Here is a 23,117-nt window from a genome sequence, read left to right as displayed (position 1 = left end):
TAAAACCAATGAATTATTTTTCAGTAGATAATCATATTGCTTTGCTTCCAGATATTATACTATGAAATATCGCATCATTTCTATGGATGCAAATCAAACAGAAGTAATCTATCATTAGATTATTTGGCTTTCGTCTCAGGAAAATTTGTTTACTGTACTCAAAGGTTGTAATTTTAAAAAATTAGCATAACAATTAAACATCATGAATGGAATAAATATTTTCAGCATATTTTTTACAACCTTCATCCATTTTCAGACAAAACTTTCCATTCTAGAAGCAGTTCAGTGCGTTCAAAAGTAAGCAACACATAATTACACACACACAGACAGAAATAATGATGATGATAAAAAAAATATACATATAGCCCTAACACAGTCCACATTTGAACAAACTCCTGTTGTCTCAAATAAAAATGTGGAATTATTGGTGAGGTCATAAATCTAATTCAGACTTTTTTCCAAAATGAATAAACCAACAGAACTGTAAAATAACAGCCTTCACAGTTTACTCTCCTTTTGTCCAGTATACTACACCTTATAACTCTCTGTGCTAGTATACAGCACTTAAGACAGTAACTTCCACATACAAATTTAATATAATTTCAAAATGTATTATAATAATCATGCACAATAACATAAACAGTTGGAGTTTACAGCAGGCACTACAGAGTTGTTCAGAGCTTAGATATTTGTATTTGTCTGTCACTACCTTATGCAGAAAAGGCTTCTCATGCACAAAAACAATTTAGAGTCCAATTATGTAAATCTTCTCATACTTCAAACTTTAAAATTACAGCAAGTTCTCTTTTCAAGACAAAGTTCCTTGTACACAGTAAGTACATTTATTTAAATACTACTCTGAATGAGCTAATAATTGGTATTGTTATTAAGCTTTTCTTATGCAAAATTAGCCATCAGGTAAAAACGATTAGACTTTTTTACCGTTACTTTGTTGGGTATTATACTCGTCAATTGAAATATGTTGGTTTTTTTTTTTTCGAAAAACATTCTATGTATTTTTGTTTCCTCAGAAATGACCATATTGCAGGAACATTTGCCTTACCTATTTTATTCTTTATTCTAACAGAAGGACCATGAAAGTGTTTCTGTGAGTCCTCATTTCTCTAGATCTTTGAACCAAATTAATATACCATGTTTCTTCAAAACTGTGCAACAGATCTCTTTATAGCAGCTTGGGTACTATAGTCCTCTATAGGTCACAAATCAAGGGAAACATTTTACACAATACAGAAAAATGTTTCAAATCTTAAATTTCCTGAAAAAGTTGAAGTTTAAAGAATGTTAGGTAAAGTAACAGGTCAAATGTGATAAACATGGGGAACAGTAGAAGTAAGTCCAGGATAGCAAGAAGGTACCACCAAAAGCAAATTCACGTAATACCCGACCACATCTGAAAAAGAACTACAAAAACAGAGAAATACAGTGAATCTTACCATTATTTTTAAGAGTAAAATGGTAACTTGTACTTCCTATGATTGAACTGCAAACAAAGTATCACTAACCACTTCCAGAATGGAGCTGTTATTCAAAAACAGTTGCAGCAAAATTTCTACTGTATTTATCAGCAGAATATCACTAAGCATTAAGCTTGTATCAGACATATCTTGTTATCCCAATAAGTGAAAACACAAAGCCTGGTCCTTGCAGTCATAGAATCGGTAAGGTTGGAAGGGACCTCTGGAGATCATCTAGTCCAACCTCCCTGCACAAGCAGGGTCACCTAGAGCATGGTAGACACGGTTGCATCCAGGCGGGCCTTGAAGATCTCCAGAGAAGGAGACTCCACAACCTCTCTGGGCAACCTGTGCCAGTGCCCTGTTGCTCTCACAGTGAAGAAATTCCCCCTCACGGTCAGGCGGAACTTCCTGTGCTTCAATTTCTGCCCRTTGCCTCTTGTCCTGTCACATGGGACAACTGAAAAGAATTTGTCCCTGTCCCCTTGACACCCTCCCTYCAGGTACTTRTACACATTGATCAGATCCCCCCTCAGTCTTCTCTTCCCCAGGCTGAAGAGGCCCAGCTCTCGCAGCCGTTCCTCATAGGGCAGATGCTCCAGCCCTCTGATCATCTTTGTAGCCCTATGCTGGACTCTCTCCAGTAGCTCCAGGTCTCTCTTGGACTGGGGAGCCCAGAACTGGACGCAATACTCGAGATGAGGCCTCCGCAGGGCAGGATCACCCACCTTCACCTGCTGGCAACACTCTTCCTAATGCAGCCCAGGAGACTATTGGCTTTCTTGGCCACAAGGGCACATTGCTGGCTCATGGTCAACTTGTCATCCACCAGCACTCCCAGGTCTTTCTCTGCAGAGCTGCTCTCCAGAAGGCCAGCCCCCAGCTTGTACTGGTGCCTAGGGTTATTCCTCCCTAGGTGCAGGACTCTGCTCTTGCCCTTGCTGAACCTCAGGAGGTTCCTCTCTGCCTAGCTCTCCAGCCTGTCCAGTTTTCTCTGAATGGCAGCACAGCTCTCAGGTGTGTCAGCCACTCCTCCCAGCTTTGTATCATCTGCAAACTTGCTGAGGAGGCACTCCATCCCCTCRTCCAGGTCCTTGATGAAAAAGTAGAGCAGGACGGGACCCAGTACTGAGCCCTGGGGGACACCACTAGCCACAGGCCTCCAACTGGACTCCACACCACTGACGATGACCCTCTGAGCTCTGCCTTTCAGCCACTTCTCAATCCACCTCACTGTCCACTCATCTAACCCACACCTCCTGAGCTTCTCTAGGAGGATGTTATGGGAGACAGTGTCAAAAGCCTGGCTTAAGTCAAGGTACACAACGTCCACTGCTCTTCCCTCATCTACCCAGMCAGTCATTCCATCATAGAAGGCTATCAGACTGGTTAAGCAGGATTTCCCCTAGGTGAGTCCATGCTGGCTACTCCTGATCACCTTCTTTTCCTCCATATGCCTGGAGATGACATTCAGAACGAGCTGTTCCATCACCTTTCCAGGGATGGAGGTGAGGTTGACCAGCCTATAGTTGCCTGGGTCCTCCTTCTTGCCCTTTTTGAAGGCTGGAGTGACACTGGCTTTTTTCCAGTCCTCAGGCACCTCTCCAGTTCTCCACGAGAGAAYTTGAGATGTCACCCTCAGCTCAAGCCATTTCACAAAATCAGAAAATCCCAAATAGAAGTTCTAGGCAGTGAACCATATGCAGACTGACACATCATCAGTACAGCATTGCTGCCTCTGACTGGAACAGTACACTCAGCATGGGACATCAGAACAACTGCAACTTTTRTTAAGGATTTTTAGGGAAACTACTCAACACAAATTCTCTTTGTACATATTAAACAACAAATCTAGGTTTTTCAGAGTTTTGTATTCAGGAAAAAAAAACAGAAACACAAAAAAAAAATCAAAAAAATCCTCGTAAAACCTAAAGGAACTCACCAGATGCTGAAGTTCTTTGAGGTCTCTGCAGACCATGTAGAATACACCAAGCAGAATGTTAATGTACGCAGCATAGAAATCTGCCGAATATTCTGGRGGATGATTGTGAGACAGAATCTTCTGCAGGTGTCCTGTTTAGATATAATTAAGTTTTGCTTATTTATAGCTAACTTAACAAACTGACTGAATTTTACAAGTTAAATGAAAAACAAACTATAAACCTCACTGAAAACAAACAAACCCCAAAACTCTCTTAAAAGAACCAACAAATATAATAGAACAAAAATGGTATTTTGGGATGCTACGGGGAGAAAGCTTTTCATAGTTTGTATGAACATAGACTTATCTTCCAGTAGCTATTATACATTCTAGATTCTGTAAAATGCACAGTGGTTAATATGAGAACGCATTTGAGTTGTGTTTCACAGAGCGTAAATATTATTCAATCCCCTAAAAGATTAAAAAATTACATACCTATGCTGTAATCTGGAAAATATAAGGTGAATGGCTCAAAGCATCCAGTACTTGGACGGAATAGCTCCCATACTATTTCACTGAGCAAGACAACTGTCACATTTCTGTCAGTCTACAAGGAGAAAGGGGAGGGAAAAAAAAAAGACAGAGAGAGGGAGAGAGAGAGAGGTGACCTTACAATATTAAAATACTAATGAGAAGAAAGATTATTGTGATTTTTCTTCAAAAAATCATCAAATTTAGAGTTTAATACAAATTATTAGCATAGTAATAAGGCTTCAGCTAGCCTAATCAAGAAGCTCATACATTTGTAATTTTCATAGTTATCTGAAGTTTCTCTGCACCTCTTGCCATTTCACTGACATTTAATCTACTTGGGGTGATAAGGCTCTGCTACTAGACAATACCAAGTGTCTTCCATCMTTGCACCCTAAATTAAGACAGCATTTTGCTTTGGTAATTAAACCCAAATTTGCAGCAGAGCACTTGGGATGTGTTAAAAAGCCAATGGAAACGAGTATATTCTGAAACAAAGCTACATACTGCTTTATTTTACAGGTCAGTTGGGCTTCAAAAAAAAAAAAAAAGAAAGAAAGAAAGAAACACACACAGACACAAAAATATTAATTGTGTACTTTTACCAACTGTTTTGCTATTTACCTAACAGTGGCTATGCATAGAAACATATTCAGTTTTTAAAAGTTATTAACAATAACCTACTGGCCCTGAGTTTGTTGATTGGTAACTAGGTAACAAGACATTTTCCATATGGAAATAATCCTTWTTTTGGTCATCCTTCAACAGATAAGTTTTTTAAGATGAAACTAACYAACCTGGGAAGCTGATGCTTGATTCTTCTTTTTCTGCAAGATTTTTGCAAGTGTACTAAAAATTCAGCATTAAAAAAAAGACGCTTTCAAATATGGTTCTTCAAGAAAGAAATTTCAGAATTATTGAAGCAATTCATAAGAAAAAACAGGAAGTAACCTGACAGAACAAGTTTTTCAAAATACCAAAGTAATACAAAATTTTAAAATTCAAAGCAAAAATATAAAGTATAACACAAACTCAAAAGAATGAGCTAAGAAAGAAAAACTGCTTCAATTGCAGCATATCTATAAAAACAAACAGCCATGAATTTTCATGAGGTAAATGGGTCACTTTAAAAAGGAGATAAATTTCCTTCTCAGTGAGCGTGAACAGCAGATTTTAGAAAACTGCCTTTCTTTCCATATTACACAGCTCCTATGTAGGTTTCAGTAAGTTCTGAGAATGCCAAAGTCTACAGTTTAAATTCCTAGACAGTGTCTACAGAAAATGCCAGAAAGGATGCTCTTAAAACATTTACCGATGTATGACAGTATTTCTAATATTAGGTGTGAACCACCTCAACAGAGAAAAAAAAAATGTTACTTCTCTTTATGTGAAATTCAGGAAAAAAAACTTTGATCTGGTCACTGGTTGAGTTCTTCTCAAAACAGCACCGCCCATATTCTTTACTGTTTTTCCTTCTCTGCTTTTAGGCAACTTCACTTTGTCAGGAGAACCTTTTTCTGTAAGTTTTTTTCAATTGTGTAGGAAGCTTCCTACAATTTTAGCTGAGAAAACTACTAAGTTCAATTCAGCTCAATTCCCGATAAATCTTCCAATAGCCTGACTACTTTCTGCCATAGTCCTCACAGAAACCAAGCGTTCTACAACCCATTTTCAGAGATGATCATCCAGTAACRAAGTTTTCTCTTCCGAGCATGAAAAAAATGATGCACTAGGTGTTTCTCTACAACCTCCATTTCTCTGCAACTTCCCCTGCACAAYGTTTTACAACACTTCAGTCCAGAATCCACCTCTTTTGTACCTGGACTCTCAGTAGTTAGAGGTGAATCTTGAACTTGAGGGTGCTTTAGGATATGTAAGTCTTAGCCTCTGCTTTTTTAGTCCCTGAACAGCAATCATAATCCTAAGCTTTCTGCCTTTAGTCTCTGGTAGATAGGTTGCTTCTGGTTGAGGGGTTCCAACCCACAGAACATGGGCAGAACAGATAATAAGGGCAGAAAACGCATCACTTGCCAGGACTAAAAACACAGCTATGAATYTGTCTTCATTCAGTAAACAGCAGAATTAGTGAAACTAATGGTGAAACCAATGTCACCAGAAAACTAAGAGTATCATTCAGAAGTCTTGAGATAACAAGTATAATTTCCTCTATTTAGGTGTTCGGGTATTTCAAAGTACCATTATCTCCTGGTTTTGTTTTCAACTCACTTTCAAAGAATGCAGCGTATTTTCTTTTTCCAAAGTATGTTTGGAAAGACGTGGTTGAGACTCCAAAGCAAGGGGAAAAATTAGTGGTTTACCCCAATGGTAAACACATTGTATTGCAATCACAATACAAGTGCAAAAACTGTCTGCCATCATAAAKAGCTGTGCAGGTTCAGCCGCAACCAAACAGCTCGCGGCACAGTGACTGTCAGGAAGGCCATCACGCAGCGTTCTGAAGTTCCACATGGGACAAACTGGAGGAAAACAAATGTCTCCTGAATTGCAAATTCATGCTACCAATGCTGAACTCATTGAATTTGTAGCTCTCTGAATGAGCAGCTGATGCAGAAGCAGACTTTAAGACTCCCACACAAACACCTGACAGACTCTAAAAAGGCTTCTCCTTCCTTCCCCCCCCTCCCTTTTTTTTTTTTTTATGTCAAGCCAAGAGGAGTTCTGTTTAAGCTTCTCATTATAGATTAGAGTCCTCCTGAGACTTATCTTTGAGGAGTTTTTAGCAATTAGAATAAAATTTTAATGAAGAACAGAAAAATTTCATATTCTCCTTAAAATCAAAAATATTCTATAAAATACAGCTATGTATCTGAAACACCCTGAAAAGAATCTAGGAAAGAGCAGATATTGTAAAATAAGATTATTATTAAATGAAATTTGTTTAAAATTGAGAGAGCGTTAGAACCGTCTGCCAAAGTTTAAATTCTGGTTTGGTTTCTGGTTTTGTATCACTGTCCTGGAAGTTGATCATTCTGCAGAAAAAGGGGAGKGGAGGGGGGAAGAAAAAAAAAGACACTCCACAATTATTCTCCTCTAAAGAAATACTTTTCATAACCAGTGACCCTAGATGGACAGATACAGTTTGTTAGGTTACTTTTAATGTGTAGGAAAAATATGTTAATTTTTTCCAGGTACTTACCAGTTCCTGAAGCCTAAGAAATGCTGGCAGGATGTTTGCCTCCATTTCCCTTAGTTGCTCTGCTCTATCCAGTACCTTTTAGCAAAAACAAAACAAAACAAAAATCTCACTATATAGACAAAAAAAACCCCTTCACTATATAGACAAAAAAAAACCCTTCACTATATAGACAAAAAAAAACCCTTCACTATATAGACAAAAAAAACCCTTCACTATATAGACAATGTTAGTCTGCATTCTCACATGCACTGTACAATTGTTAGAGCAGTAAAAGACTCACCTTTTTCCACTATGAAATTATTTTTCAGAAATAAATGTGAGCCGCTACTTAATATTTTCCATTTTTCCAGCTGTCATCTGGGATTCATAGAGCTGAAATTTGTTTTGAGAGAAACTTTTCTTGCTACAGCCTAGAACTTTAGAAAATTCTTCGTATTCTATGTAAACCCTACGTAGTAGTAACAGATACGCAGCATATCTACAGTTTAAACAGGAACCACTTTTTCTAAATAACTAACATACTTCTGAGCACASAGGAAATAAAGGAAGCATTGCTCAACTGAAAACACTAACAGTTATCCTTCAGCAAAAATTTTATTCCCAGTACTCTTAAAATCTTAAGGGGAATGAAAAAAAGAGAATAGAAACATATTTCTTTTTTATTTACCACTCAATATAAAACTGAGTTTTGAAACTCATTACTTCTTCTGGATTATTGCTGTTGAAAGAGATGCTATACATCCTTAGGAAATTACATTTTATATTTCCACATCAAAATATTAAGACATCTATCATTTCTGTTGCCCATGCTAAAAGAATCTTATGTGGAAAACCAACAAATATAAAAGGTATCTGAAATCATACAGTACAGAACGAAATGTGATACAATAGTATCTCTGTAATCAAAGCTCACATTTCTTGGRACTTCCTTTAATAGTACAATAAAATAGGTACGATTTTATATTAACACTTGTATTCGGTTCACATGATAACTGACTTCATAGATGAAGACAACTAAGTTACTGACTAGCTTTAATCAAAATCCACTGCAAATAGTTTACACATTTTTTACTAATAAAATACTGGTTATTAGACCCAGTAATATTCAACTACTGAACATCAAGTTTTTAGTTCTTGACTTAAGCGAATCTTGTTTCTCAGCTAAGTGGGAAACAAAATAAGAGTGTATAACAGACTGAGATGCTGGCTTGTGGAATACTGCAAGCAGTTGACAGAAAGAGTCTACCGAATGGCCTAAAAATGCACACCTGCCTTATTTTTCAGTTTTACTAAAGATTTCTTATGCTATAGTTGTTTTAAAGAGCTTTACATTTTACAACTGAACTGCTAAGTTACATTAAAAACAGCAGCATGTTACTTACATAAAGTGGTAAATAGTCTAAATGTAAGAATGAATCCAAGCTGCATCTGCTCCAATTTTTCAGGTAGTTAGAATGAATAAATTCATTTTTCACAAGTAATCACAAGCATTCAATACCCATGCTTGGTTCAAGAGAAACACTTAGAATCCTTTGCTTGAGAGCAAACATTTATCTTGATTTACTCTGAATTAACTGGGCTGAAATATAACATTATTTGATACCAAAATGAAATAGAATAAATTAAGTTCGCCAGTTTGTTACTAGCATGCAGTTTGTTCATCAGTCTCAATTTAAATAACTCCATAATAAATCCAGATGACACAGGTTAACATACACAACCTGATTTCCCCTACTCCTGTCTGTTCCCATGCAGAACAAAAGTGAAAAGCTAATTTAATAYTTAGTTCTTCTAATTTAGCAACTACTTACCTGATACAATTGAACCTTTCTAAGTATTTCATGCCTTGTTTTCTATAATTAGTGTTCAAGAACTTTCTAATTTTCTGAGTGATACTAATTTTAGTGTAACATATAAGTCATTCTTTTCTGAAGTAGAACATTTCTTTAAAAAAATTCAGATATTAATCTGAATGTAAAACTTCATTATATGAAGTATTTTATGAAATTCCTTACCACTTATTTTAATGATAAATATCATTCTTCTGGAATTGTTGAAAGATACCAGTATCACTTTCATGACTGTAAATTAAAATGAAACATCTATGAATAACTTCTTATATCCTGTATCGCTGCTTTTTTTCCTCATTTAAATCTTAAGAAGTCAGATTTATTAACTTTAAAAGCTATAAGAAATTATGAGATTACTACTCTTTCTACTAAACATAATATGAAGTTACTTTACCCAGTAGTTAAGTATTTTAAATGAATATAAAATATATTTAACTATAACCAGTGAAACAGAATGAAGAATTTTCAGCATAATTATGAACTTCTTATTCAACTACAAAAAAGCAAAGCAATACGCTCAATTGCTGTGATAAATATAGTAAGTGATTACTCAGCGTCATTAAGCTTTCAATCTTGAATCATTTTCAATTTTAGTCAAATAATCAATTTGATCTCTTTTAACAAATCCTCAATTCTTAATGCTAGATGGAAAATCAGTTCACATTTCTTGTTGGTCCATTTTCAGATATGCAGTTACATATCATTATTACTACAGAGGTCAAGTTTTTCAGCAAAACTAATAGATTTTATTTAACCAAGTGAAAGAGCTAGAAAAAAAGAAAGTTTTGAGGAGTCATTCTTTCATATCTCTTATTTGCCTGAAATTTGTTTCTGTCTTTATCCGTTCGTGCAATAAAAGCTATCACAACAGTAATTCTGTGTACAACAGTGAAAATTCTGACTCCTTGATATATTATCACAGAAGCAAAAATACTAATATTATAATACTATACTGATTCAATTACTCAATTTGGACATTTTTTCTGTGGATTGCCTCTTTCTTCCAATTTAGTATATCAACAAATTATTTCTTTTCATTGCCCTCTTTCCTTCCCATCTCAGTTTAAAAAWCTCTTCTTATTGCTGAAGGCTACAAGTGTAGTTGGAGACATAAGACTTCAACACCACTGAAAACTATGAATTTTAATTCCTTAATATGACTTCTAACTTCTATCTATTCTACTTAACCTATTCTTGTCACTTGTCTGCTACATACTTCACTTCCTCCTTCGTTCCCGTTTTCTCGTTTTTGAATTTTCTTCACAAAAAAAAAAGCAGATGAGCACGACTTAGATAGCTAATTATAAACTATCTATTAGCTATCTATTAGTTGTGGTAGTTATCTAGCTTTTGTGTATAAGAAGTTCTATAAACAGGAAGAATATAGAACCACATCTAAATCTAGTAAACCAACTGAAAGGATCTAATTAACACCAACTGCTTCTGAAAAAAATCCAGAGAAATACTTTATGAAAACTGATAAATAATGTATACATYTCACATATAAATTATTGATAATAATTACTCCCACTCTCTTAAGCAGAATGAAACTGGAACAAAAAAAATAAATTACTTACAATGTATAATGTTTGATCCTGGAGATCTTGACTAGTAACGGTTTGTTTAAACAGACGTACAAAGTCATTGAAAGTATCACAAAGCACATGAGAAGCATGTTTTGTGTCGGAAGAACAGTTTGACAACTGGAAGAGAATTTCTTCTAAAAGAAGTCTTGAAGTAAAGTATTCCACACAGTTCACAAACACATGAGGAAGCTGAAGAGGAGAAGAAACAAGATAAAACCTAATTTGGCTCTTTCAGTATAAATACTCCAAAATCAAAAGCTCAGTTTTTGCTTCCAGATGACACACTGCAAGAAAACCACATCCCATTAGCAGAACATAGAGCATATACTGAAATTTTGCCAAAAGAGAATGATTATTTATGTATCTAGTCAAAATATTACATAACACAAAGCTCAAGAGAACAGATCTGACAAATCCTAAAATGAAACACAAAGTATATTTTCTGATCATGTTTCAAAATTTCTCTTTTGAGAGCAATACAAAGAAACAAAAGCATGTTGATCAAAAAAATCTAGGCAATTTCAACATATTACAGTTTCCTAACATAATCCATTATAAATTATAATATCTGTATAACAAGGAACTCTTAAACTTCCACTAGAAAGAAAGTAATCTAGCAGCGCAACTAAAAAACTCTGCAAAATAACTCTGAATGCTTTTGGCATTCATTGCATACAAACGGTCCCAAAATAAAGCGTAGGCACCTACATCAGAAGCATATAATCAGCCTGCTTGCACAAAGCAGTTTTAGAAACCAAGATATTTTCAGAGCAAAGGGCATATGAAAAGACAGAGTGTAAGATAAAAGTGTATTTTATTGATTGCCAGCAGCAAGTACCAATTTTTTAATGCTGAAAAGCTAAATTCTTTGGTCTATAAAAAGAAAACACCAAAGACTACAACATAGTACCAGTATTAAAATCTGCATACAGCTAAAAAGGTAATTTTCTAGCAGCTATATTTTTTAAAAATAGATTATTTGCATAACTCCACACTCTTTGATAAARCATATGTTCTTTCTCACACTTAATGTTAAAACCTCTGGAAAGTATTGATCACTGGGATACATGTACATTACTTGCAAAATTAAACTCCAGTACATAAAAAGTCTAAGTGTTTGTTTCATTCCAGTCTTTCTACTTAAAGTATAATACATGACATACGATTCAGCAGATGTGGGAAAGTGCGAGCACACACTAGCAATTCACTCAAACAACATATACTAAGAAGCATCCTTTTGAACACTATTTAAAAGTGGGAACTACAACTACAAAAGCACCTATAGAGGGTCCTGCACCTCCATTAGAGAAAGAAAATTAGGTGCTTCAAAGCGGATTACAACAGTCATCCCATTAAGTAGGAGCCACCTGGCAATAACAAGCTCTAAAGAAAATTGCTGCTTAAATCCTATTCATTTCTGGGGCTTCGATGCATCTTTGAATCTTTGAATGCTGGGTTGCATTACATTACAAACATAAGCTAGTGTGTGAAAAAGGAACATGACTATCATCCCCTCCTCCTTCTGCAGAATTTTTAATGAAAGGGACAAAATCACCATGTTTTGCATAAAAACCAGTCCTGCAGATCTGTGAGTGCCCCCCAAAAAAGCCTAAAGCATCAGGGCTATCAGAACATACCAGTGGAAGCTTGTGAGGTCAAATGTGATTTCGGCATGAGATAGACACCTATCACTGGATTTAGGTCCCTGAAGTAYTTGACTAACAATAGCATGGGCACTGATGGGTTTAGATGGAAATTTCTACGATTCTTCTTCAACTTCAGAGGAATTTAAACCCTGCTTCATGAAAATTAAAAAAAGAGTAAAACTAGTAAGAACAAAGCAAGAATCTAGGACTTAAAAGTCCTCTGCCAACACTGGAAGGGACTTAAGGCTGTACTTCTCTACAAAATTCTTCAAGAAACTTTTTTTCTTTTTTTAATAAGTGTTGTGACATGCCACTGGAGGGGCATTCAGGACTCTTGGATTCCAGTGTTGGCTGTACTGAATTTGAGAGACCATCATTTGTCAAATGTGAGAATTTATTAGAGCTAAGAGGTTATAACAAAACTAACAATATAGCAAAGCTAGAAATAAAACAAACCTGAAAATATATATACATATCAGAGCTCTACAGTTCAGTCACGGGTGCATGATACAACAACTGCTCTGTATGGACAACCCTTCCAGGATAGTTTTCCCGTTTCTCCTCACCATGCTGTTGACATTAGGGGAATCCTTGTTGATAAGTGGATTCACAGGTCTGCAGGCCAGCTGACCATGGGTCCAAGTTCACACCAAACATATGTGGCTTACTCTCTTTTTACCCAATCAGAGCAATGCCAGCCCACAGCTACACCAAAGCTGCGTGGCTCTAGTCAATGCCAGGGTGCACACCAGCAGGTGACCTCATGCTCAGCCCACACACTGCTCAGTCGGTAACAAAGTGCCCATTAGCAGGTTACTGGGAAGGGAATAGCTCCAAAGCACCAAGATGTCTGTGCTGTGAGTCTGTGGTGTCACTTCTCCTTTGTCTGGACTTGTCAATCATAGAGTTGTAAGTGGGTGTGCCCCCAGGCTACAGCAACCCCACAGTGTGCTGGCTCCGGCCCAGGGTGCACCCAGGGTACCTTAACTCTTGGGGAGCACCCCAGAGCAAACCCTCTTCTGCGTGGTGCCCGTCAATCATGCATTCAGCTGCAGCAAAACTCTATTTCTAGGTATTTCAGATCCTCAGAAACAAGACTGCATGTGACCTTTAAAGAGCAAGTTCTCTGGCAATGGTCCTGAAAATAAGAGTGTTCCTCACAGAATTCTTACTTTCGGTAATAACTCCAGTATTAATCATCAAGAATATAACTCATCTCCCAATGGACAGCGTTAAAGAATTCTTTTTTTCCACTAAAGTGTTCAAGAGTTCTGTAGTCCTAGTTGCTAGAAATATCACATCCAAAACTCAAAATTGCCCAAGGAACTCTCAGTAGTTTCCAATTCTCATGTTCCAAGAGCATCTGCCTTCTCAGTCCTGCCTGACCTACTTCTTTCCTACTCCTAAACCATCTTCTAAAAGCAGGAACCAAGAAGGAAATTTATTATGTTAGTTGGTGAAGCTGAAGAAGAATATACAATATTAGAGGGGATGATTGTACAGGAAGAAGCAGCAACAGTACTGGCTTGGGAGAACAAGATCCATCCCATCAGCAAAAGACCTGGCAATGTCAAGCTTTGTGAAAAAAAAAAAAAAACACACCTAAGAATGCATCTTTCCTATCCTATCAAGGGTTAAATTCTAAAAATGTAGTCTTCATCACATATATAAAAAAAATATCATTTGAATTTCAGACATGGCAAAACAAAGGCTTTTGTTAAAAAAACCCATCATGTACCAGACCTCTGACTACATTACTAATACATAAAAATCTGTAAGTGTATAACTTTTAGCTAAAAAAGTATGAAGAAAACCAGTAGCAACATTAGTAAAACAAAACCTACTGGACTGAGAAAGGTAAGCTAGATTTGCTCTCAAATTGTTTCAAATTTTGGCTTTTACAAGTTGTCTTGTCTTAGGTTGCTTGTATTATATTTCAACACACATGCACATTCTTGTTACCTGGATGTAACAAGTTTGCAAAATAAACTGTTGGTCTACTGGAAAGTTAAAAATCTATATTAATATCCAACACATAAGGCTGTATGTTTGCCTTATATATTCAAATACTACATATTCACCACTTTCCACTTTCAAGTAAGTCACTGAAAGCAAATACACCAGTTAAATTTAAGGTTTGACCAGTTATAGTTTACATCAATTATATTGTAAAATTATTGGTAATCTAGTAATACTTTATATTCCTCCTATTAAGTTAACATTTAAAAGTTAAATTCAAGGTTGATGCATTTAATACATTTAATTAGGTCTTCTGTTAAAAGATTTTAGTTTGAAAGATGTGCATACATATTTATCTTCTAGATTGCCTACACGGCATAAGTCAATTTAAAATCAAGACGATTTTAATTAGAAAACAGGAATCCTTGACACATATTTTCCTTTGCATTTGTATTCTACTTATTTTTAAAAATTGCTGATTCCCATTAGTTGATATAGCTCACTTTTTGGTAACCATGTAGCTTTAACACTATCTACAAATATTTATTCAAGCTATTGAACAGTTCAAAAATTCTGAAAAACAATGGCACCCTGCGTCCTTTTTCCTTTTACTTGTTTTAACACCAAGCTGTATTTGAGGATGTAGAATAAATTAAAACATATAAAATTCTTATTGTCAAAAAGATTCTGAAAATATAATTCAGATGAGGTTTATAAGTACATTTTTCTCATTTAGAACTGATTTATTAAGTAAAAGAATTATCATTTACTATTTTGGAATTAAATCAACTGTTTCCAGGCAGCACTGTTTCAAGATTTCAGGTTTCCTGAATTTTTTCTTCTTTCAAAGCAAAAGAGAGATTTCCTGCTTTTACAAAGGAGCTGACTTGAAGTAACACAATATGCAGAAATCAAGACAACTTTCTCCCTCAGTCTGCAGAAGAAACTATCAGTATCAGAAAGAACCAGTTGCCTGGTATTCAGACAGTGATTTTCACTATTTGATAAACTCAATTTTCTTTTAATTTCAGCAAACATGCAAAATTGTTTGTTTGAGTACTTTTAATGATCATAGTAGAGTTCAAGCTTTTAAGCTGACATTTAGATAAATTCATACATCCAATGTAACATAATTCAGTTTGTTAACACAAAACAAGTAAAACAAAAATTCCACTACTGCAAAGTCATTTCACTGTTACTCTTTTCTCTCACAGCTTCTCCTGCACTTGGCTACTACCTGTCATTAGGCTAAGAACAGCTTAGTGTGTCAACTGTCTGTTACTCTGTAGACAACATTTCCAAATGAGTTCCTTGAATGATACTGGGACTATCAGGTATCACCAGAATTACAGGTGTGAAACTTGCACAGGTATTTTTTTACATACAGATAAAATAAGCTTAAAGGAGAATTATAAGATTCAAAAAAGGTATACTGTAAGTGACTCAAGATCAAATTGGAATCATCATACAAGTACTCACTTTTCACTGGAAGCTCTTTCAGATTAACTCTTTCTCAGAGAGCAGAATCAAAGTTGGCATTTTTTAGCTTTCTTAGAAAAGTCATTATGATATATATTGAATTTTAATATGTTGTTAAAGAATATTGAACTGAGGCTGTCTATCACTTAGCATCACTCACTTAGCTTTAGTAGCTAAGTTTGCTGAAGCCTCAGGCCACAAGCTGTGAACTTTCCACCTAGTTAAGTAAAAGAAGGTCCCAAATCTGGTTCAAGCTGGAAAGATAAGGAAGCCTAATTGTCCAACAAGGGAAGCTGCAGAGATAAGAAAGGAATTCCTTTAMGGCCTGCCTAGAAGCAATGAAAGGACCCAATGAAACATGAGAAGACTCCAGACCTAAATTTTACAATTGGTCCAAACCATAGTGCGAGAGGCAGGGAAATTTAGATTGTAAGGGTATAATTGCCAGGAATTTCTTTGTTTGGGGTCCCTCTTCAGAGGCAGCCAGCTCGAGYTGTAATTTCTGTACATGCACCATTAAAACTAATTTCACCTTAATTTCGGTTTGAACTTCTGTCTTAGCGGGAACCTAGGGTTGGATCCCAATATGATGGCCGACGAGCCTAATTTTCCATAACGTGTATTATTTCATACCACTCTAAGTGTACCAGTTAGGATAAAGTCTGATGTAAATGGAACAGATTTTAAATTGAAAAGGCAGAGATGGCAGGGGAAACAAATTATTTTTAGRAAGTAGAAGCCAGTTTAGGGGCTATATTTTATTACCTTTTGCTTCCAAATAAATGCTAAATTCCCTATCCAGTGTAAACATTCTTACCTGTAACGTGTTTAGAAGAGTTTGCATCACATAGGTCTTTCCACTAGATGTATGTCCATAGATAAAGATGGATGGAAAAGTAAACTGTTGACGCTATGGAAAAAAAAATTGTTGTTGCTCTTTTAATACTTCTCCTTTTTTACTTAACAGATAGAAGATTTGCCAATCAAGTTTTCCTCCAAAAACAACATTAACTTTTAAATTGAGGCATTAAGTATAAAATATGTCAATTAAGATGCAACATAAAACTTGATCACATTGATTCTGTAATCATCAAAACACTAAGAGAGTAAGTCCCAAGAATCAAGCTTTGCATAAAGCTACAAGTGAAACTTCTACAACAGTAAGATAAAATTTTCATGTTAAAAAAAAGTGTGGGGGGGGGGGAGGAAAAAAAAGTGGGCTCTTAATTCGAACTAATTARCTAACTGAAACAATATCCTAGCAAGGACAAGTTTGTATGCTTTAAACCTCCCTAGCTTCTGCAAATACTATAAACTGTTCTTYTCTCCATTAGCATCAACTAGAATAAAATTAAATGATTTGGTGGAAACAGAGATGGAAAACAAGTTTACTCTTCAGCAATAAGGCAACATTGTATACAATAATTCTATCTGTTAATGGTACTGATACTGTATATTTCATGTCATTTTTTACAAGAAAAGGAGCTTAAAATTAGAAGTTGATCAGGTTGAACCATTTATTATATTTTCCCTTTATGTCATTCTGACTGTGCATTTGCTTTTCCGTTGTTTGTTTTTTCTAAGAATCTTGAACACTGACTTAAAAAACTAGCGTAAAAATAACTCAGCAAACACTGCTCTTGAAAAACAATGATATTCAATTCATCCAAGATGAGTGCACTCTCTAGTGAGAAATATGAAGACATCCTACTCTGCATATTTAGCAAGAATTTAAGTATCTGCATTTTATTTTTTTTAAAGAAGGCTTATTACAAGGCTTATTTATTACACCTCTAATAAATACATCAAATWGCAGCATTAAAGTTTTACATAATATTACCTGTAACTAAATGCAGAGACAGAAACAAACACAAATTTCTATTTTGTTAATTGAACGTACATCAATGTTACAACTGCTTTTACGTTTGCACATAAAAACCTCCATCACTTTTTACCATAGCTTTGCCAAGCAGTAACAGAATCAATTAACAAGTCAGCTATTTCAAATAAATATCTTATGGCCAGCAATAGAATTTCTGAGAGTCATGACAATTTCACATATTTACAACTGGGCATGCAGATACTAGATTGACAAGTAAAAAMCACAATTTCTACATTGCCACCAAAAAAAATACCCCCAACAACTTTAGATGGGAGAAAGACAGCCTTTACAGCCAGGTACTACCACTAAGAAGCTAAGAATTACTGGCAAAGACAGAGCAAAATCGTAAGGAAACAATTCTTCAAAGCCAACACGGCGCAAGCAGCTGTAGATCTGTCTRGTTCCTTACAGCTGCTAAACAGCTTTCAACCTTCAAACTTATCAGAACCTATCAGCCAAACACTGATGTTAAAGACGGAGAACACAAAAATAAAGAGGTAGACAAAATATGTTCATGACATCATAAAAAGTTCCTTAGTTTTTCCTGAAATAACTTCTGTTTTTTAYTCAAATATGCAATATAGAAAGCAGTACCTCTCCAAATATTGACAGCAACATGGACACTTGGGATTCACGACAAGGCACTAAACTTTCCAAGCGAAGCAGTGTATCTGCCGGATACGCTGGATGTTCTAGATTAGGCATTTTGATTGATGCTCCTGTAGTTAGTCACCTAAACATGCGTGTCACTTTTGAGGTACAGAGAAAAAAACAAAATGACCTGGAAAATAAAATATTTTAATTGACATTTACTGTTATATACATAAGAGAAGAAAACAAACAAGAATTGACATAAAATCTAAACTGACATTCTAGCTACGGATGACAGTAAAATTATGCCAGATTTAGAGGTTTCATCAAATTGGACTTTATCACGCAACACATTATATAGACATTTTCATACAAGGCACAATCCAGAAACCCAAATAAAAAGAGAAACGCATACAGCATATGAATAAATGAATATAACAAAGAATTGTCACAGTTCAGTTAACTGGAGAAATACATATTTTGTTCTGTTTATATACATATTTAAAAGCAGCAAGAGAATAAAATGAGGAAAGAAGATTAGTCACAGATCATCACCTCCCTGGACAGCCAATAAGTTAGGATTTACAAATAACAGAGAAGAGGTAGGACATAAGGAAAGATGAGGATGACAAAATAATAGCTCTTCAGATGTAAACAGGAAAGCTTATCCAAGCATAAAAGCATCACAGGCATGTAAAGAAAATCCTGCTGATGGTAAAGTCTGGAAAAATTGCCCCAAAACAGCTTGAGATCAATTATTAGACCAGCTAAGTAAAAAAAYAGCATTAATCACAGTCTACCTTTTATTTAGGCGTTACTCATGCAAGACAAAGTTTTCTGAGCACTGGAAAGGTTGAATTTTAGTAACAGAACATGAAACACTGATCAAAGACAGTGGTTTTAGGACCTATAGGCAAAGCACTAGAAAGATGGTACATTTGTCTACATTGATAAGGACAGCATATAGAGAGAACTGAAGGAACCTTAAGAGCTGCTGTCTGACTTTGTCAAATGTAAGACAMTCTGACATCCGCAAAGAAAATTTGGAAGTTTTGCTAGCACAATAAAGTATAACATCTCATAAGCAGACAGATGTCTCTGTAAGTTATCAAGGGGGTATATAAGGCACTCCACAAGCATTTAAATATATGCATTTACAACCAAATGTGATACACYGGGCGTAAGCAGAATGCCACATGAGAAATTATTAGTTAAGCTAGAGATCAGAGATAGTATGGGAAACAGAAAACTTTCTGAAGAAGAGAGCAATACTGGGTTGCACTGATAAGGAAGTTCCTGAACAAGTTGGTTCATAAACTAATCCCCAAGAATTTGTTCTGGGACAACTCACTATTAAGTATTTCCATACACACTTCTGGTGGAAGATTTTTTTTCTTTTATTTTTACACCTTGCCTTCAGTGTTTCCTGAAGTAAAAACTGGGGTTCTGTAATCATTAATACAAAAACAAGTGGAATTAATAAGGAGAAAAATGATAATCCTAAAAACACAGCTAATGGCAATTATATCTACTCAAATTATACCTATTCATATGTATCATATCATACAGAACAAGGACTACAGTTAGGTATTGCAAATTTTTAAGTCTGAAACAACTTGAAAGACGGGACAAGACAATCACAGTAAGTATGAGAAACTGAAGAAATGCAGCTATCAAAAAGACAAATTCACAAACATATGTATCAGGAAAATTATTCCCTGCAAAGACAGGGGTACATTTGGTCATTTTATCAGTGCAGCAAAATTAGCTTTGAACAGGCATGTCCACAGWATCCATACAAATCATGACTCAATAAGGGAGGGGACAGAACATTTAATAGTTTGATTAAGATTGCTCTCTGTAAAAGTAGGAATAGATAACACAGAGGGAAAGACGAAATTAAGGCCATAATCTCCAAACCTTCTTGTTGGGAGACCAACAAGGGGTAGGAGAAGAGCTTCAGAAACAGCTAAAAGAGTTGTGTGGATGTGGGAATAAGGATAGCTCTCTTGGCTCCCTGACTGCATTCTCTAGAGCTTGACTCTGTTCCCTAAAAACATGTCTAATTCCATTTGAGGTACTTCAGCTTTCCCTATCCTGCCTCCTAACGTCACTACAGAAAAGCACAACTCTGTAATCACACTGCCACTGCCAGACCCCTAAAGATGTTTCTCAACTGCGCTGCTACATCTCAACCGACACTGAACACATTTRAGCCACTGAATGAAAACCCGCAACTCTACATAGGCGTCTCACTCTTCCACAGGGTCCCCTTCCAGTGTTCACATGAGGAAGGGTGTTTGTTTAGAGCAAAATATGCAAGAACCTATTCACTCAGGTTAAAGGCAGTGCTGCCACCAATGGCCTAGCATAAGCTGACACTTGAACTCAGGAGCCACAGGATAGAGGCTTTGCATGTGCACGCCAACCAGGCCAGCACAGACTGAAAGCGCTTATTTTCCAGCTGAGTCCTGCAAAGGTTACAAAAAGCATAACTGAAACACAGGTTGGATACCATGGCTGGATTTGATGATTTAAGAGGATTTCTCAGTTCCCTGCTCCTAAAGCACTCACAGCCTGGCAGGTCTTTTTACGCTCGCTCGACGACTAAAGTTCAGAGAGCGAAGGGGAGACCCGCGCGGTTCTGGTTCTGCCAGGCGTTACAGAGACGCTGGCCAGGCGGAGAGCCCGCCGGAGCAGCGGCAGGCCCGCAGCGGGGCCCCTGCCCGGGTCCGGACGCGCCGCCACGGCGGCAGCGCGCGGAGCGACGGGCACCTGGGCCCGGGGCGGGGAGCCCTGCCGGGTGCACGGCCGCCGCCGCCGCGCTCCCCGGCCGGCCCCGCGCCCGGCTCCCCACACCCACGCTGTCCGCGCGCCGGCTCCCGCTAACGCCTCCCGCGCGTGCGCACAACACGCCCGGCGCCCCGCCTTCCCCGCCAGTGCGCAGGCGGCCCGGACCGCGCGCATGAGCCGTGACGGAGTTGACGCTGGTGGCTGTAGTGTCTCCCCGGCTGAGCGGAAAAGGGCGGGAAAGGGCTGGGCGGGCGCTGAGGGGGGCGCGGCCCCGGCCGTGTCTTGTCGCGTGGGTGACGAGGGATACCTCTCCCTGGAAAGAGGTGGMTTTGGAGACCTGTGGTAAAAGCCGGGAGAGGATGGCATTACGATTAATTTAGGGAGCCTTGTGTCACTGGGGTGGACAGCTGTGTCGAGGGACACAGATCTGGGAGGTAAAAAAAAAAAAAAAAAAAAAAAAAAGTCGTGGGTGTATGTATAATGCTTGTGGAAATTGTTGGGCTAACAATTGCCTAATTAAGTAGGCAACTCCATTTCAAGTATAAAGATTAATACATGGTATCTCCATGAGCTTGTGGGGTAGAAATGAAGGTGAGTTTCAGGTTATGGTGCCTCGGTGGGAAATGGGACTGAAGCTTCAACAGCACCTGCTGCTATGGTGTTGGTGTCACAGGTTGGGCTGCAGATCTGTCTGGTCTTCGGTTAAATAGAGAAAACACTGAGGGAAATTTGGCATGAAATTCTGAATGTAACAGGTATGTAAATACAGAACACAGCCTGAAGGAGTGCATTTCTTCTCAAATCAAGTCTTGCAAACAGCAAGAGCTCTCTGAAAATGCACAGAAATATGTTTAAGTTATAGTTAGATTTATACTACATGCAAATGTTGCAGTTGTAATAAAGGTATGAATGTAACACCTGCATGCTGGGTTATGAAAATTAAAGTGATACTCTGAGGTTTCTTAGTTTTAACCAGATAAAATGGTAAACAAAGTTTTATAAATCATTCTATATTGTTTTTTTATTTGATAGGTTTTCATATTAATATATATAATATATATAAACAAAATTAATAAAATAATAAAAATAATAAAAATAATAAATATGCACATATATAATATGTGCATGCACAGTCATAATAGCTTGAACTGAATAGAATTTCACATCTGTAGATACATAGTGCAAAGTAATGCACCAAAAACATCCATAAGAGAAAAATGAAAGAAAAGAAAAAAATGTGGCTGTTCCATATTTATGTATACAAATTTGTGTACAATTTCTGTTTTTAAAATGGTCTGTTATTTGTCACAGTTTTGCTGAAGCATAATTATTTTCAATTATTTTCAATGTTACTCTATTTGCATATATACAAGCAGAATCTGTAGTAATTCAGTCTGCTTGTTAAACATGCTTGTTAAAAAATCTTAATTTGTAATAATAGGAATGTTTTAGAGAACAATACCAAGGCATGTATTTCCCAACAAAGTGAAATATTTTTTTGTGGCTCTTGAAACCGTGGAATCTGTAGGGTCAGATTGATCTGTGTGTAGATATGTCATGTTTCATAAAAAAAAAAATCAAATGCCCTGCAAAAATCTCAGAAAATCCACATTTGTATAGCCTATATAAGAGTTAAAATGAAATACTTTGGAAACAGTTTTTAGTGGTGTCCAAAATTTGCATCTTTCACTCAGGAAATACCGAGCAAATCTGCAATTTGGCTTTGAGTTCAACAAGAATGCTAAAATGAGGTATCAATCTTTAAACATGACAATGTGGGTATCTACTGATTCCCTAGGGGCACTGGTAGTTTAGACTGCAGTCCATCCCACAGTCACTTCAGCCAGACATAAATCCAGATTGCCTCACAGAGGAGAGTCTCACTTTCCCTGTTCCACCCCCATTTTCACTCTTTGTAGCCTTAGCATGTGAAACTGAACCAAACAAAAAAAATTACTTTAAGATTACAGTCTCACTTCTGAAAAACCTTCTTGCTACAGAATGGGGCCACTAGTAGTGTCTCATTTAGCTTTTAGTCTGGAATTCAAACAAAATAACCAGTAATAATGCTAATTATTAAGCCTATGTGCATCATGAGATAAAAAATGAAAAAAATGTACCTGTATAGCACTAATAATTCAAAATGATTAAGAATGTTTCTACTGATTGAAATTATAAGACTATAATACTAAATGTTTTTGCATGACTGACCTGAAAAAATAATACAGAATCCTGAGATCTTACCCT

The 23,117-nt window shown here is 36.6% G+C and overlaps 1 protein-coding gene across 5 annotated transcripts in view; it reads right to left on the bottom strand.

The window, feature by feature from the left end:
* Positions 1-21,011, bottom strand: part of ORC5 (origin recognition complex subunit 5) — a 79,180-nt gene extending 58,169 nt beyond the window's left edge. The window contains exons 1-8 of one of the 5 annotated variants that reach the window (XM_085298336.1): positions 20,941-21,011; positions 19,429-19,523; positions 18,081-18,267; positions 16,422-16,514; positions 10,512-10,709; positions 7,085-7,159; positions 3,892-4,003; positions 3,418-3,548 (exon numbers count right to left, since the gene is read on the bottom strand). In XM_085298336.1, the coding sequence (XP_085154462.1) occupies positions 3,418-3,548; positions 3,892-4,003; positions 7,085-7,159; positions 10,512-10,709; positions 16,422-16,514; positions 18,081-18,191 (720 nt within the window). In that variant the 5' untranslated portion in view covers positions 18,192-18,267; positions 19,429-19,523; positions 20,941-21,011. The other 4 variants (XM_085298344.1, XM_085298350.1, XM_085298356.1 and 1 more) reach the window with 4 other exon arrangements.
* Positions 21,012-23,117: the final 2,106 nt, after the last annotated feature.

The sequence above is a fragment of the Rhea americana genome, unplaced genomic scaffold, assembly GCF_003343005.1.
Source record: "Rhea americana isolate MKP2758 unplaced genomic scaffold, rheAme1 scaffold_1, whole genome shotgun sequence".
Lineage (NCBI taxonomy): Eukaryota > Metazoa > Chordata > Aves > Rheiformes > Rheidae > Rhea > Rhea americana.
The sequence above is the reverse complement of the archived record's forward strand: the minus strand, read 5'-3'. Positions and strand labels throughout refer to the sequence as shown.